This window comes from Microtus pennsylvanicus, chromosome 3 (assembly GCF_037038515.1).
Source record: "Microtus pennsylvanicus isolate mMicPen1 chromosome 3, mMicPen1.hap1, whole genome shotgun sequence".
Classification (NCBI taxonomy): Eukaryota; Metazoa; Chordata; class Mammalia; order Rodentia; family Cricetidae; genus Microtus; species Microtus pennsylvanicus.
The window spans coordinates 141,062,103-141,076,325 of NC_134581.1; the positions used below are offsets into that span (position 1 = coordinate 141,062,103).

Consider the following 14,223-nt stretch of genomic DNA (forward strand, 5'->3'; position numbering starts at 1 on the left):
AAAATCTATAAATAAAGGAATTATCTGTGTAGCCTCCATTCTCGTGGAAAAAAGGATCAAATGTTCAGTATTTCTTTTGAAAAGGTTTCATAATCTAAACATTTGTTATTCATATAAAATTTATATCCTGACCATAAAAATATCATACCTATCAGTTATACTTAATAACATTATACAAATGATTTTTATACACAATAGGTTATTTTATAGCAAGAAGCTATGTGAAAATTACATTTAAACACTGCACCTAAACACATCAGGACTCAAGTTCCTCTGACAAGAATGAAAATGTTGCCCACGTAACTTTATGCTTCTCCATTCCAAAGCAATAAGTAAACCTACAGATAAAGTAACATTTTAAATAGCACTGTACTGTCACCAGTTCAATAAATACATCAAGGTAGTTTTCCACTGAGCAGTTTCTAGTGAATTTAGTACATCTATGAAAATCAGAAGCAAAATTTAATTCTCTTCCCTGGTATTGAACAATGATTTTTTTTTTTAAGCAATGAAATGAATTTAGACTGAAAGTCATAAACTGACTTTGAAAGAATACATACCAAAATTTCTAGCTGTACCAGGAAATCACAGTTAAATTAATGATACGCAATATCAACATTCCACAATGTTATTAAAATCCTACCCAAAGCTGCCTCGGATTTTGTGGGTTTCCAATAAGATTTGTAGTCTGCTGAACAATAGCCATAGAGGCTTTTAAACTTCACCCATTCACAAGTAAAGTTGAATCTGAACATTTTTATTTCTCTTCCTACGACAACTGAATAACACAGCTCAAGTCATTATGCTAATTAGAAAGTAAATAAAAAAAAAGATGCCCTTACAACAGTTAAGTGGAAGATGACATGTACAACTAGAGACACAGCTCAAAGCAGCTTTAGGAATTGTGTAGTCCAGGCTTACAAAAGCTGAACACACTGGGGAGGATTCCTGGATGCTCTTGGTCACTGAAGCTCTAGCATGTGGCTATTTTTTTTTTTATTGTAAAACAGATATTAAACTACATCCATGAGAAGTGTGCCAAATGGTAACTCATTTTTATAACCAGTTAGGTCTAGGAAGTCATGAGAACTGTAATTACTGAAATTAAGTTGATGAATGAAAAAAAGGGAGGAAAATACTACCTTAAAGATCTGAAGAACTACTGAAAGAAAGTAAAGCTTAATTTATTAATGATTCCAAACTAAGCAATTTGATTCTTTTCCTATGCTCACACTATTAAAAAAAGATGACACCCTATAAAAAGCCAAAATTACATTTTTTAAATGTTCTACTTTCAAAAACTCTGCATAAAGGGGCTGAAGAGATAGCTCAATAGTTAACTACTTTTCCAAAGGACTCAAGTTCGTTTCCCAGCCCTCACATGGTGGCTTACCACCCTCTATAACTCCAGTTCTAGGGGATCTGATGCCCTGCTCTGGTCTCTGAAAGCACCAGGCATACACAGGGTGCACAGACATACATGGAGACAAAATACCAAGCTAGCAAGCTTTTTCATTTGCAGGCGCCACTCTCCCTCCGGAGCCTCCCTGTGTGTTCATGTGCAGGTGCACATGTGTGATAGGTGAGTGTGTGTGTGCACATGCATGGAGGCCAGAGATCAACCTTGGGAGTTGTTCTTCAGGAACTGACCGTACTGTTTTTTGAGACAGAGTCTCCTGTTGGGATCTGGTGCTTGTCAATTAGGCTAAGCTATCTGGCCAGGAAGCCCCAGGGATCTGCCTGTCTTTGCCTCCCCAGTGTTAGAATTACAAGTACATGCAATCATGCCATGGTTTTTTGTTTTTTTGGTTTTTTTTTTTTTGGTTTTTCGAGACAGGGTTTCTCTGTGGTTTTGGAGCCTGTCCTGGAACTAGCTCTTGTAGACCAGGCTGGTCTCGAACTCACAGAGATCCGCCTGTCTCTGCCAAGTGCTGGGATTAAAGGCGTGCGCCACCACCCAGGTGCTAGAGAACAAAATTATGTACTCATGCTTGCACTGCAAGTACTTTACAGAGTTTTTTTACTTTTTAAATTTAGATTTATTTTATATGTATTCATATTTCACCTTCATATATATGCATGTACACCATATGAATGCCTAGTGCCCACAGAAATCAGGGCAGGGCTTTGAATGCCCTGGAACTTGAGCTACAGATGGCTATAAACCAACATGGAAACTCTGGGAACAGAACTCAGGCAAGAGCAACAAGTGCTCTAAATTACCAAGCCATCTATCTCCACCTGAGAAGTCTTTTAAATAAACATCTCTTGTTCTTCTAGAAATGTATTTAAATACAACATTAATGAGTTTTCTCTATTATCAAGCATTTTAAAGCTTCTAAAACAGGGACTATGTGACAACTCTTGAATCCCAATACCTTAATAAATAAATGCTTGCACAGTGGTTTGTTTCTTTTTAAGATTTAAAAACCCTGTCTCGAAAAACCAAAAAAAAAAAAAGATTTAAGATTGTCTCATAAACTAGTAGATTACAAAATGTCACCAACTCAAATAAAATATATCTAAAGAAAGTACCATATTAGAGACAAGAACAACTATTTGGGCTTTTTATATAAGATACCTCAAGTCACAGTTAGTCAACTGTGTAGACTCTTGACATCTAATACTGAGAAACTAGAAGCAGTCCTTCATTCAGTAAACTTTAAACTGACACCTGAAGGGTAAAGAAGCATCAGTCAGGCAAGGCAGAGACTGATCCAAAAAGAAAAAAGGCATATATAAAAGCCCAAATCAAATCAAATAATTCAAGTGTCTGAAAAACTAAAAAGAGGAGGACATGAAGGTGGGAGAGGAACACTAGGGAGTTATGTAGCGGGGAGATAAGGCTGGTAGTAGATATGATCAAGATACATTGTACATGGGGGCTGGAGAGATGGCTCAGAGGTTAAGAGCATTGCCTGCTCTTTCAAAGGTCCTGAGTTCAATTCCCAGCAACCACATGGTGGCTCACAACCATCTGTAATGAGGTCTGGTGCCCTCTTCTGGCCTGCAGGCATACATACAGACAGACTATTGTATACAAAATAAATAAATAAATATTAAAAAAAAAAGATACATTGTACAAATGTACAAAATGATCAAGGAGTAAATTTAAAAATGCAAAAGAAGAAAAACAAATTTAAATAGCTACCCATTCTACTCAATTCTTTTCAGTTCCAAGCCTTTGTTGAGAGCCTATAAAGTCCCAGGAACTCAGCAAGGGCTCTGCATGAATTCACCTTCTGAAATTACAACTAAACTTATGAGAATATTTTGGAGGGGAAAGTGAAATCTGACACAAAAATAATCAAAATACTTATTACCCTAAGTTTTCAAAGCCATAAATGTAACTCAGTTTCAAAATCCACAATTTCATATCAACTGAGCCATGACTTCATTTCAACTTCAAATAATTATGAAAAAACAAAAACACTAGTAGCAAAGGCAGAAATATATATGCATTTAAACTCACTTAGGACTTTCTTTTGTGTCTACTACATGGGTCAAACTGGGCATACTAAGAATTAACACAGAACCTCTAGACCAAGAAACTAATATGGCTTCCAACTTTAAAAGGCCATATTCTTCATTCTTCAAAGGGTATTTTCTAATTCCTGGGCCTTGTAAATTTTTGTTAAATCCTTCAAAATTATGAAATGAGAAAGAGGCATTAAAGAAAGAATGGGACTAAACCATTCTTCAGTTGGAATTGCACGATTATTCACTGTTTAAAATTCATTTTAATAGTGTAACAAGTTTACTAATATTCACCGACTACCTGAAGTTATTCTTTACCTATATTCAGAAAACATGATCATTGTGTACCATAAGAGATACAAAAATAATTCAGTCCTATGAGAAACATCTTTACTTGGCAATAGAAATTCAATTTCAAAAAATAAAAAGAAATTCAACTTCAGTATATATTATTAAAAGAAGAAAAAAAGGTAGTAAGTGTCATAGTGTGTCCTAATTATTTAACAAAGGGAAAGAGAGAACACCATGAGATGTGTGTGTATTTTTGTTTGTTTTTACTTTAACATGACAAAGCATTGTTTTTTTTCTTAATCTGCATCCATAAGAGCAAGAGCAGCAACAGGATGAACTTAAAAGATAGTCTATCTGAATAGGTTTGAATTTGGAAACTAAAAAATATTTATATAAGACAAAGTTAAATTTTAAAAAGCTAATCTTATCTAGCACAATCCAGCTACACTTTACATAACTTATCCTTATACCCATAAATAAATGTAGTTCTTAGCCCTCATCAAGGAAACATCTCTCCACAACAGAGACCATTACAGAAAACCACAACAATGAAAATACAGAGTTGTGGAGAGGATCCCAATGGAGACATCTTTAACTTGACTCCTGTACCTAAAGCTTCAAGATCTTTAGAAGGAGAGGTGGAAAGATTGTAAGAGCCAGAGGATTAGGAAATTTACTGTGAGACCGTCTCTCCTAGAAATGTCAGAAGCTACACTCACTCATGAAGTCTCATCAACAAGACTGCCTACACATAAGCTAAATAAGGAAAACACTAAAGTTGCGGAGTGGGGTGGGAGGGTGAGGTGGCCAGGAGGCCTCAACCTTAACAAAGAACTAAGAACTACTGGCAACTAAGGAACGCTAAGAGTGGGAGAAATAGCCTTCCACAGGGAAGACCACACCACTTGGCTGTCCAATGGTCACTCTGAAAACATACATATAAGTAACATTATATGGACTAAGCAGACTGTATTTATATATTTAGGGATACCAACACACACACACAATTAGGAAAAAAGAAGGCACCAATTTGAAAGAGAGCAAGTGGTAGGTAACATGGGAGGGTTGGAAGGAGGGGAAAAAGGGAGAAATAATGTAATTATACTATAATATAAAAATATGTATTTTTAAAATATGTAAAATAAATATATTAAAATAAAATGAAACAGAAGAGCCTATGTATCAAGGTAATAAGGTAAGTAAAGGGATAATAAGTCACAATAGGCAAGACGATAAGATATATTAAATAAAACAAAAATGCAGATAGAAAATTCTAGAGGGAAAATAGTTCAAATGGTATAACTGCATTACAAAGAGAAAATAGAAGATCAAGATGAGCTATAAATTACAATCAGCTACAAACTATAATGTACAGATCATCTAGGATTAAAATTAACTCTAAGGGGAAAAAATGTAATTTGTGAAATCTGACTAATATTTGATAACAAGCAGTTATTGGCAAGTTGTTTGGGTGTGACAATGATTAATTTAAAAAGAACTTTTACAGTTTAGAATGCTTCACCGAGTGAAACATATACTGTATGTATGAGTGAAATGACATTACATCTATGTTCTCTTTCAAAATAATGGCAGAACCATGGACTTATAGGCATAAAAGATCAGTCTGAAGTTCTAAGATCTATACAACTATGACATTTTATCCATAATAAAAACCTACAAGGAAGAATTAACCACTATCCTACAGTTAAATGTCATTTTCTATCCAAGAAAAATAATCCCCAAAGGATTTATTGTCTCTATTCTTTAGTTGTCTTATGCCAACAATGCTTGACATTCACTACACCAATGAAAACATGCTTGTTTCTTCTCGTGCATCTTCTCTCCCAATAACAGACATCCTTTTCTAACACAGTAGTCTTCTTATGTCCATGGTTTGGTCTCCACAGGGTGTTATACATGGTCAACTACAATCTACAAAAATATCAAATGGAAAATTCCAGAAATAACCATTGCATTAAATTTCCAACTGTATGCCATTCTGAACAGTTTGGCAGCACCTTGCACAATCCTTCTCTATTTGCTGGCAAGAATCATCCATTTGTCCAGCTTCTCTGTGCTGCAGGTTACCTGCCTCCCAGTCACTCATTAGCCCTTCCAGTTCTCAGATCAGCTATCATGACATCACAAAGTTTATGTTACATCTCCCTAATTTTATTTAACAGCAGTCCTAAAGTTTAAGAATAGTGATGCTGGCAACTGTAACATGCTAAAGAGAAAATTTTGTAAAAGCCCTTCCTTTGGACAAAAATGTAGAAGTTCTTAATGAAAGAAAGAAATGTATACTGAGATTGCTAAAAATCTATGGCACCTATGAACTATCTGTAAAATTATATCTAGAGGGAAAATACTAAATATTTGCATTTATATAGTCTTCCATACTTATGGACTAGTACAAATTCACTAATTCTATTTGTCTATAGAACACAAAATTTCAACAACATCTATTATTAGAATTGGAATTTTGAGAGACTTAACTCCAATGGCTCAGATTTTTACAAAATTACTCAGCTTATTATATTTGTCTGTTAAATAAACAATTTGTCTCTCTCGTTTAAAGTAAGTGCACTTCCATGTATTCATGCCATTCTGTATTTTACTCATTCCGTTTTTCTCAGGGTTCTCAGAATCTACAGTTAGTTCTATTAGCACCACCCTTACTTTCTATGCCCCAACACTTACACAATTTTAATGAATGATGGCTGGCGAGGCAGTTTAGTGAGCAACCACTCTGTAAATTGTGTTAGATTCCCAGGACCCACAAGGTGGAAGGAGAGAAAGAACTAACTCTTTTAAGTTGTCCTCTGGTCTCCACAAGATTGACATGGCATTCACATGCCCAAACTTATGTATGCACAACATGCATGCATAAACACACATAGAGATAAAACTAAAAATGTAATTTTTAAAAGTAAAAATTTATAAATAAATAAACATTTTTCTCTATTAAAACTTTTTAAACAACAAACTGTCTTTATTAATGCCCTCTTATGGACACCTTCTCTCTAACTGGGTTCCCTCATCATCCAAAAGGAGAAAGGTAACCCTGCCTCCACACTATACTCCTACTCCTGTGCCACATCGTGTCCACCTTAAGCTACTTCCTCTTTAGGCCCATATCCTTAGCAACTTCTCTTTCTCAGAGCCACCCTTCCCCAGTTTCAAGTTCTTCCATAAAGTCAATGCCTACTTCATGTTTTTACAAAATATCTTTACACTCCCTTTAGCTTCACCATCTCTGCAGATCCTTAAACCAGCAGAGACCTGGTACAAAATTATAACTTTCTCTTCAGTATGTTAAAGCTAAAATAACATAAGGCACCAAATCAAGATACTCAGCAAGAAATACAAGAAACTAGTTACGGAGAGGATCATTGGGTTTCTGTCACTTTAGACCACCCCTTCCCCCAAAAAAGGACTCCTTCAAAGTGAGTTCACAAGTTCATATTTTTCAAATTTTGATTGAGGAGCTGGAGAGATGGCTCAGAGGTTAAGAGCATTGCCTGCTCTTCCAAAGGTCCTGAGTTCAATTCCCAGCAACCACATGGTGGCTTACAACCATCTGTAATGGGGTCTGGTGCCCTCTTCTGGCCTGCAGGCATACACACAGACAGAAGATTGTATACATAATAAATAAATAAATAAATATTAAAGAAAATTTGATTGAACACTACTTCAGTTTTTTGTTTTGTTTTCATTTTGTTTTTCGAAACAGAGTTTCTCCAAGTAACAGCCTTAACTGTCCCGGAACTAGCTCTTATAAATCAGACTACCCTTGAACTCACAGAGATTTGCTTGTCTCTGCCTCCCAAGTGCTAGGATTAAAGGTGTTAACCACCACCTCCCGGCCTGAACATTACTTCTACGCAATATTTTTATTCTTTTATTGTTGATGTGCTAGCGTAAAGAATTCTAATCTCTGAGTGTCAGACTCCTATAGAGTTACACAATTAATTACAGCTTGGGTACCGAGTCACATATAGAGATTATCTTCCACATATGTGCATTAACCAATGTACAGTGTTGTGATTAGAAAGCACTAAGTCTTGTAAGAGAATATCAGCAGCTGCTTACTAATACATATGTTCTCAATCACCAGATACAAAAACTACAACTACAGGCACAGAAGACTCCATCGGCGGCTTTAAAGAAATAGCATCTTCCAACCATCAGGACGACTACCATAGCACTCACCGTCCCATACCGTCCGCTCCCATTTCTCTATTCTCAAGTCACGGTACTGTCCCAAGTAAATCATATACCTTTCTTCTCTACCTCTAGAAATATTAGAAGACTTAGCAGTAAGTTTTAATAACATATAACAGCCAATCTCATCTTACAAAACCTCCCTGAGCTAACGAACAGGTTTAGTTTCTAAAAGTTTCTCCCCTTCTACGGAAAAACGTTATTATTTCTCCCTTGTTCAGAGAGAACTTCAATTGATTCTGTTGTTTAACTACTATCCTTTCTTTTTATTATTCTTGCTCTCAACTTCTGAGGTTCAAACTACTGGCTACCTGTCTTTTTTTTTTTTTAAAGACAGGGTCTCTTGTATTTGAGACTGGCCTCAGACTACAGGTGATATCACCACAACTGGTTTACAAGGTATTGAAGATCAAACCTAGGCCTTGACATATGACAGATGGGTACTATAATAAATAAGCTATATCCTCAGCCCCTATTTCTTTAAGAACTATACAAGTCAACTTCTCAACAAAAGGTTGAATAGTTAAGAAATTGGAAGCCTAAATGATTCCTTAAAAACAGAAAAAAAGTCTTGACACTTCTTGGGGACCCAAGCATGATCTATATTGAATGTCATCATCTTCTCAGAAAACAGTAGGGAGGCACTAAATCTTGAAATACTAGCCAAATACTCTGAGTCACAGGACATCTCAAGAATACTAATATGCAGGGCAGATTATAAAACCATTTAGAAATCGACTGTAAGAGACTTACCTTTAGGCACAAAGGGAGGAAAATGAAGGGAACTTTTAAGTCAGAAGACTACACGTGACAAAGGGAGCAAAAACACCACAACTTTCACCTTCAAGAATGTGGTGCTTCAAATTTGCATTTTCTCCTACAATCTACTATGCTACCTCCTGTCATACTGGATCTGGAGTTCCTGAAATACTAATCCTAGTACTAGGATTCCAGGACTTGTTATCTGGCTAACTCCTGGAGAGGCAAACCAAGTCAGAGGCAGTTCCAACAGAGTTGGCCAAATAAGAACACAAAGCCAAGTAGATGGAGTGCTCTCTCACCTGTGTCAACAGAGAAAAGAACTAAGATTCTGGTCCAGAATGACTTGAGTTAAACATGAAGAAATGCTATGAACTTGCTTACAGTTCAAGCAGCTTCCTTGATACTCTAACAGATCTTTATCATGTTCGAACAAAGCACCACTAGAGTAGCCTCTGGTAGGAGAATCTCATGAGAAACAAGACCAAAAAGTGAGAAATGAAATGGATCAGACCCGGGGCTGGAGAGATGGCTCAGCAGTTAAGAGCACTTGACTGCTCTTCCAGAGGACCTGGGTTCAGTTCCCAGCAACCACATGATGACTCATGACCACCTATAATGGGATCAGATTCTTTCTTCTGGTGTGCATGAAGACAGTACTCATATACATAAAATACATGAATAAATAAATCTTAAAAAAAATAAAAGAAAGAAAGACCCTACTGGTCTTTTATCTAGGAAGAGCAGTCTGACACTAACCTTCAGCACCAGCGCTTTCACATCCCACAAGATTGAGAAGGATGTCGTTGTCTTTATCATCTTCCTCACAGCCCAGCAGCATCCAGCTCTCCACATTTTCATTCTCTGAAATGGTACTTTCTTCCTCCTCATCTGAACTGACCTCTATGATCATGACCTCTCGGATCACACTTGATTTCTTTTCAAGTTCAGGCTTCTCATTATCCCTCTTGTGTCTCTTAGCCAATGTATTAGAATGAGGAGAAGCAGGACTTTGACTCTTTTCCTGTGCTTGGACTTTAATGTTTTTTCTTTCACATCTATAAATACTATCTTCATCAGATAATGTGATGGCCTCCGACGTATCTGATAACTGGATGACTTCACTATCTGAAAGAACGATTAAGTTCTTCTGATTTGGTTGAATCCCTGGTATTTCAGGATTCTCACAGTTCTTTTCCTCATACCCTCTTTCCTTGTCGGCATTATGCAGACTCTGGGCATAATGGACTTGGCTGTAGAGCTGAAATTCCACCTCACTATCAACACTCAGCTCACTAGATGAATCGTCACGATAAAGATCATCTTCATATGCTTCTATAGTCTCATAGCCGCCAAACATTGTGGAAAGTCAGTCGCTGTAATGCTGTAAGAGAGTCATACCAGAAGGTACTTAAAAGCTACGATCTTGTTTAGTTAGTTACTATCACCCCAGAGCTGACTTTGAGGACCACCACTTTTTCCTAGCATATTAAAATGTTTTTATTTTTCCTAAGACTATCACTTTTCCATGTTTATAAATCCTGTTATCATCCTCTAGAAGGGTGGTCTTCAACCTTCCTAATGCTGCAACCCTTTAATACAGTTCTTTGTGTTGTGGCAACCCCCAACCATTTCCTTGCTAGTTCATAACTATAATTTTGCTACTGTTATAAATCATATTATAAATATCTGATAGGTGACCCCTGTGAAAGGGTCGTTTTAGTCCCCAAAGGAATCACAATGCACAGATTGAGAACCGCTGTACTAGAATGACACTCAGACCTCCCAAGTTGGGTGGTGGTGGCGCACATCTTTAATCCCAGCACTCGGGAGGCAGAGGCAGGCAGATCTCTGTGAGTTACAGGCCAGCCTGGTCTACAGAGTGAGTTCTAGGACAGTTGAAGCTACAGAAAAAAAAATCCTGTGTCAAAAAACCAAAACAAGAAAAAAAAAGTTAAGACTCCTAAAAAGTCTCTCTTCCTAGTCCATTCACCTTGGGATGACCTTTTCATTCTTTTTCTTTCTTTTTTTAAATGGTGTCTTAAAGTGATCCTCCTACCTGAGTGCTAGAATTAAAGTGCTCTATTAACTTTTCTTTCTTTTTCTTTTTCTTTTTTTTTTTTTTTTTCTGTGACAGGGTTTCTCTATGTAGCCCTGGCTGTCCTGGAACTCATTCTGAAGACCAGGTTGGCCTCAAACTCAAGAGATCCACCTGCCTCTGCCTCCTGAGTGCTGGGATTAATGTCTTGTGATACCACCACCTGGCAAAAATTTTTACAAGGAAATAGGTAAGTTTATTTATCATGCTGTAAGAGAACAATAGCATGGCAGAACAGAACCACCTGTCTTCATTCTATCCCTGAACTCTGTATCGCCTCTTTCCAGGTATAATTTCTCAACAAGGATATTACCTCAAGCATGACTTAGCATACTAAACATCACAACAAGCCGCCCTTTTCACATCTACTACAAGTGTATTTATTCTCAACTTAAAAACAGATGAGTGTAGCTCAACAGTATACCGCAAGCTTAGTATGTGAAATAACACTAGGTTTGATCCCCAATGTTGAAAGTACTATCACTACTAACAATAATGATACTATCAATCCTATGGACTTCAGATCTTTGGCCAAAAGAATGTATAAAAAAAACTGTGATAACATACACAGTCCCATATTGATTGTAAAAATGCATTTGAAACACAAATTTTGTAAATACCTAAAATTGAGACAAAAAAATCATAGCTTTGGAAATATGTCAAAAAAAATTTCCTGTGTATCTTTCAGCTCTGCTTTAACAGGACTTCTCACCAAAAGGAATTAAGTGGCCTACTTCAGAGGCTTACATAGTATTTTATAAAACATTCACATTTCTAATTATTTATTCAATGTAAATGTCCCAGGAGTATAAATCACGAATCCCAGGAGGACTGGGACCTTGTGCACTTTGTTAAACAATAGGACACAATAGCCAAGCAGAGCAGCTAGAATTTGGAGATGTTTATAAATGTTTGAAAGCATGAATTCTATCATTAAGCCCTTGTTCTTTAGCCTCAAAAAAAAGGTCTAACACATACCAAGAATATAGAAATTGTGACAGTATAACTTCTTAGTTGTCTTTAACCATTCCAAAGCATTAGCCAACAATCTAAATGGTAAATGGCGGTGGTGGGGCATGACTTTTAAGCACTGGGGAGGCAGAGGCAGGCAGATCTCTGAGAGTTCCAGGCCAGCCTGCTCCACAATGCAAGTTCCAAGAGCCAGGACTGTTACACAGAGAAAGCCTACCTGGAAAAACAACTAAACAAAATCTACACAGTAGATGTTTCAATTATCTACCAATAAAATGTTGATCAAAATAATAGCTCTGGGGAAAGTAGAAACACTTGTCTAAGAACCCGGAGCATCCTAGAAGAAAGTAACATTGCCAACTTCTTCTTCCTCGCACCTTCAGCTCCACAGATACAATTAAGAGAGAGTGGCTGTTTTCGTAGGTTTGAATCTCTGCCAGAACATCAGGTGTTATATCTGCTTCGCTAAGAGAACTAGCAAACTCCAAGAATCTAAGAGGCAAAAAATGCATTCCACTCATGTTAGTTTGGGTGTTGTTTTCCAGAAATAAAGAACTAATTTTTGGTGTAATTCCAGCACTTCCAGAAGGAAGCAAGAGAATAAGAAATTCAAGGTCATCCTCGTGGTGGCGCACGCCTTTAATCCCAGCACTTGGGAGGCAGAGGCAGGCGGATCTCTGTGAGTTCGAGACCAGCCTGGTCTACAAGACCTAGTTCCAGGACAGGCTCCAAAACCACAGAGAAACCCTGTCTCAAAAAACAAAAAAAACAAGGTCATCCTCAGCTACAAAGCAAATTCTAAGGTAAGTTTGAGCTGTGAGACCCTATTTAGAAAAAAAAAAAGAGGGAGAGAGAACAAAACAAAATTAATACTTTTTTTTCTTTTAAAGATACAGTATACAGTTCCTTCCTTGTAGTCTTTTAGGTTGCTATGCTGTTATTGTCAAACAAGTTGAATGTGGTTGTCTGAATAATAATGCTATGACATTTATCGGTTTATATTGAAATGTTAGCCTCAGAGGAATTCAAATGAAAGATGAATTCTTTCCTTTTTATTTAATAGGTAAATTAATTCTAAAAGAAGTCAAAGGAATTATGCTTCCTTCAAAATCCTCAGTGGATCCATCCTGAGGATCCAGTGTGGACTTAAGATAAAACCTAATTCCAGGGCAGCACAGAAAAAAATTAAAGAGCTAAATTACAGAGTTACAAATTTGTACTACTCTTGGAGCCATCCCAAAGGAAAGGGATTAAGAATAGAGCCATAGGCACACCTGTGAATGTATGCCAAAAATAAACTACATAATAAAAAACTGACTTCTTTGGGTCTAAGGATTTATCTCTTTCCATGAAATGTAGAAAAATGAATTTAACAATTTAGCCCCTATGGCTGTTAAGAGGATTTTGTACCTTCTGTACTTGAAAATTGTGTTCTGGCATAACATGCTGTCTTCTATTTACGTGGCTCATGGATGCCAGGGTGGAGGTTTGCCTCAAGCTGTTTTGGTTTGCTACAACTTTAATTACAATCAATTCACTTAAATTTTTAAAGTCTACTCAGAGATGAGTATAATGTATATAGACATATGTGCACACACATATCCCTTGATTTAGACTTTCTTAGCCTTTGTTCATTATGATTCCCACACATACTTAACTAGTAACACAGCATGTTTATGACAAACATTCAAATCTAGAAGGTACCTGTTGGATTAGTTAACACAGCCCCTTTTATATACATTTGAAGAAACAGATCCTAGGACATAATGAGACCTACCCAAGGCTGGATAGTTAAGAGCACAGCTAGGGTACTTCACATGTTCTTGATTCTAAGCCAAGCATCACTACGATTTAAAAAAAAAAAAAACAAATTCAAATAAATATGTGCACTGGTCTAACACCTAAATTTATCTGACATATCCACTTACTGCCTTCAGGAATAACATTGAAACAGACATTTTAATTAGGAGTAGACATTTAAACTTACAAATGTACTATCTAAGACCCTCCTAAACTGACACTCAGAAAATTTTATCAAAGTTCTGTGTGTTGGTGGACAGGGACACAAAGTAATCCTAGCACTTGGGAGATGGAGGCAGAAAGGTCGGGATGTCAAGTCAAGTCTTGGCTATTTAGCAAATTCCAAGTCAGCTTGGGCTACAAGAGATTCTGTCTCAACCCTCTACACCCCATTCCCAAAAAGTAAATAAACAAAGACTTTATCAAAGTACTGTGACTACAGAAGACTGGCCATATTTTAAAATATGAAAAGTGGGAACGAAGATTATCTAAAGAAATGACATTAAACCACTCACTGTAATAAAGAAAGGGGTAGACTCAGTGACTGAACTTCTTTAAGTTAAACAAAGGGTAAGTTTTCAGAATTTAAAGCCACTATTCCT

The 14,223-nt window shown here is 36.8% G+C and overlaps 1 protein-coding gene across 6 annotated transcripts in view; it reads right to left on the minus strand.

The window, feature by feature from the left end:
* Window positions 1-14,223, minus strand: part of Zcchc7 (zinc finger CCHC-type containing 7) — a 168,298-nt gene that overhangs the window by 152,397 nt on the left and 1,678 nt on the right. For 3 of the 6 annotated variants that reach the window (XM_075967310.1, XM_075967309.1, XM_075967312.1), the window contains exons 2-3: window positions 13,599-13,665; window positions 9,511-10,135 (exon numbers count right to left, since the gene is read on the minus strand). In XM_075967310.1, coding sequence (XP_075823425.1) covers window positions 9,511-10,111 — 601 coding nt within the window. In that variant the 5' untranslated portion in view covers window positions 10,112-10,135; window positions 13,599-13,665. The remainder of the gene's footprint in view (window positions 1-9,510; window positions 10,136-13,598; window positions 13,666-14,223) is intronic. The other 3 variants (XM_075967308.1, XM_075967313.1, XM_075967314.1) reach the window with 1 other exon arrangement.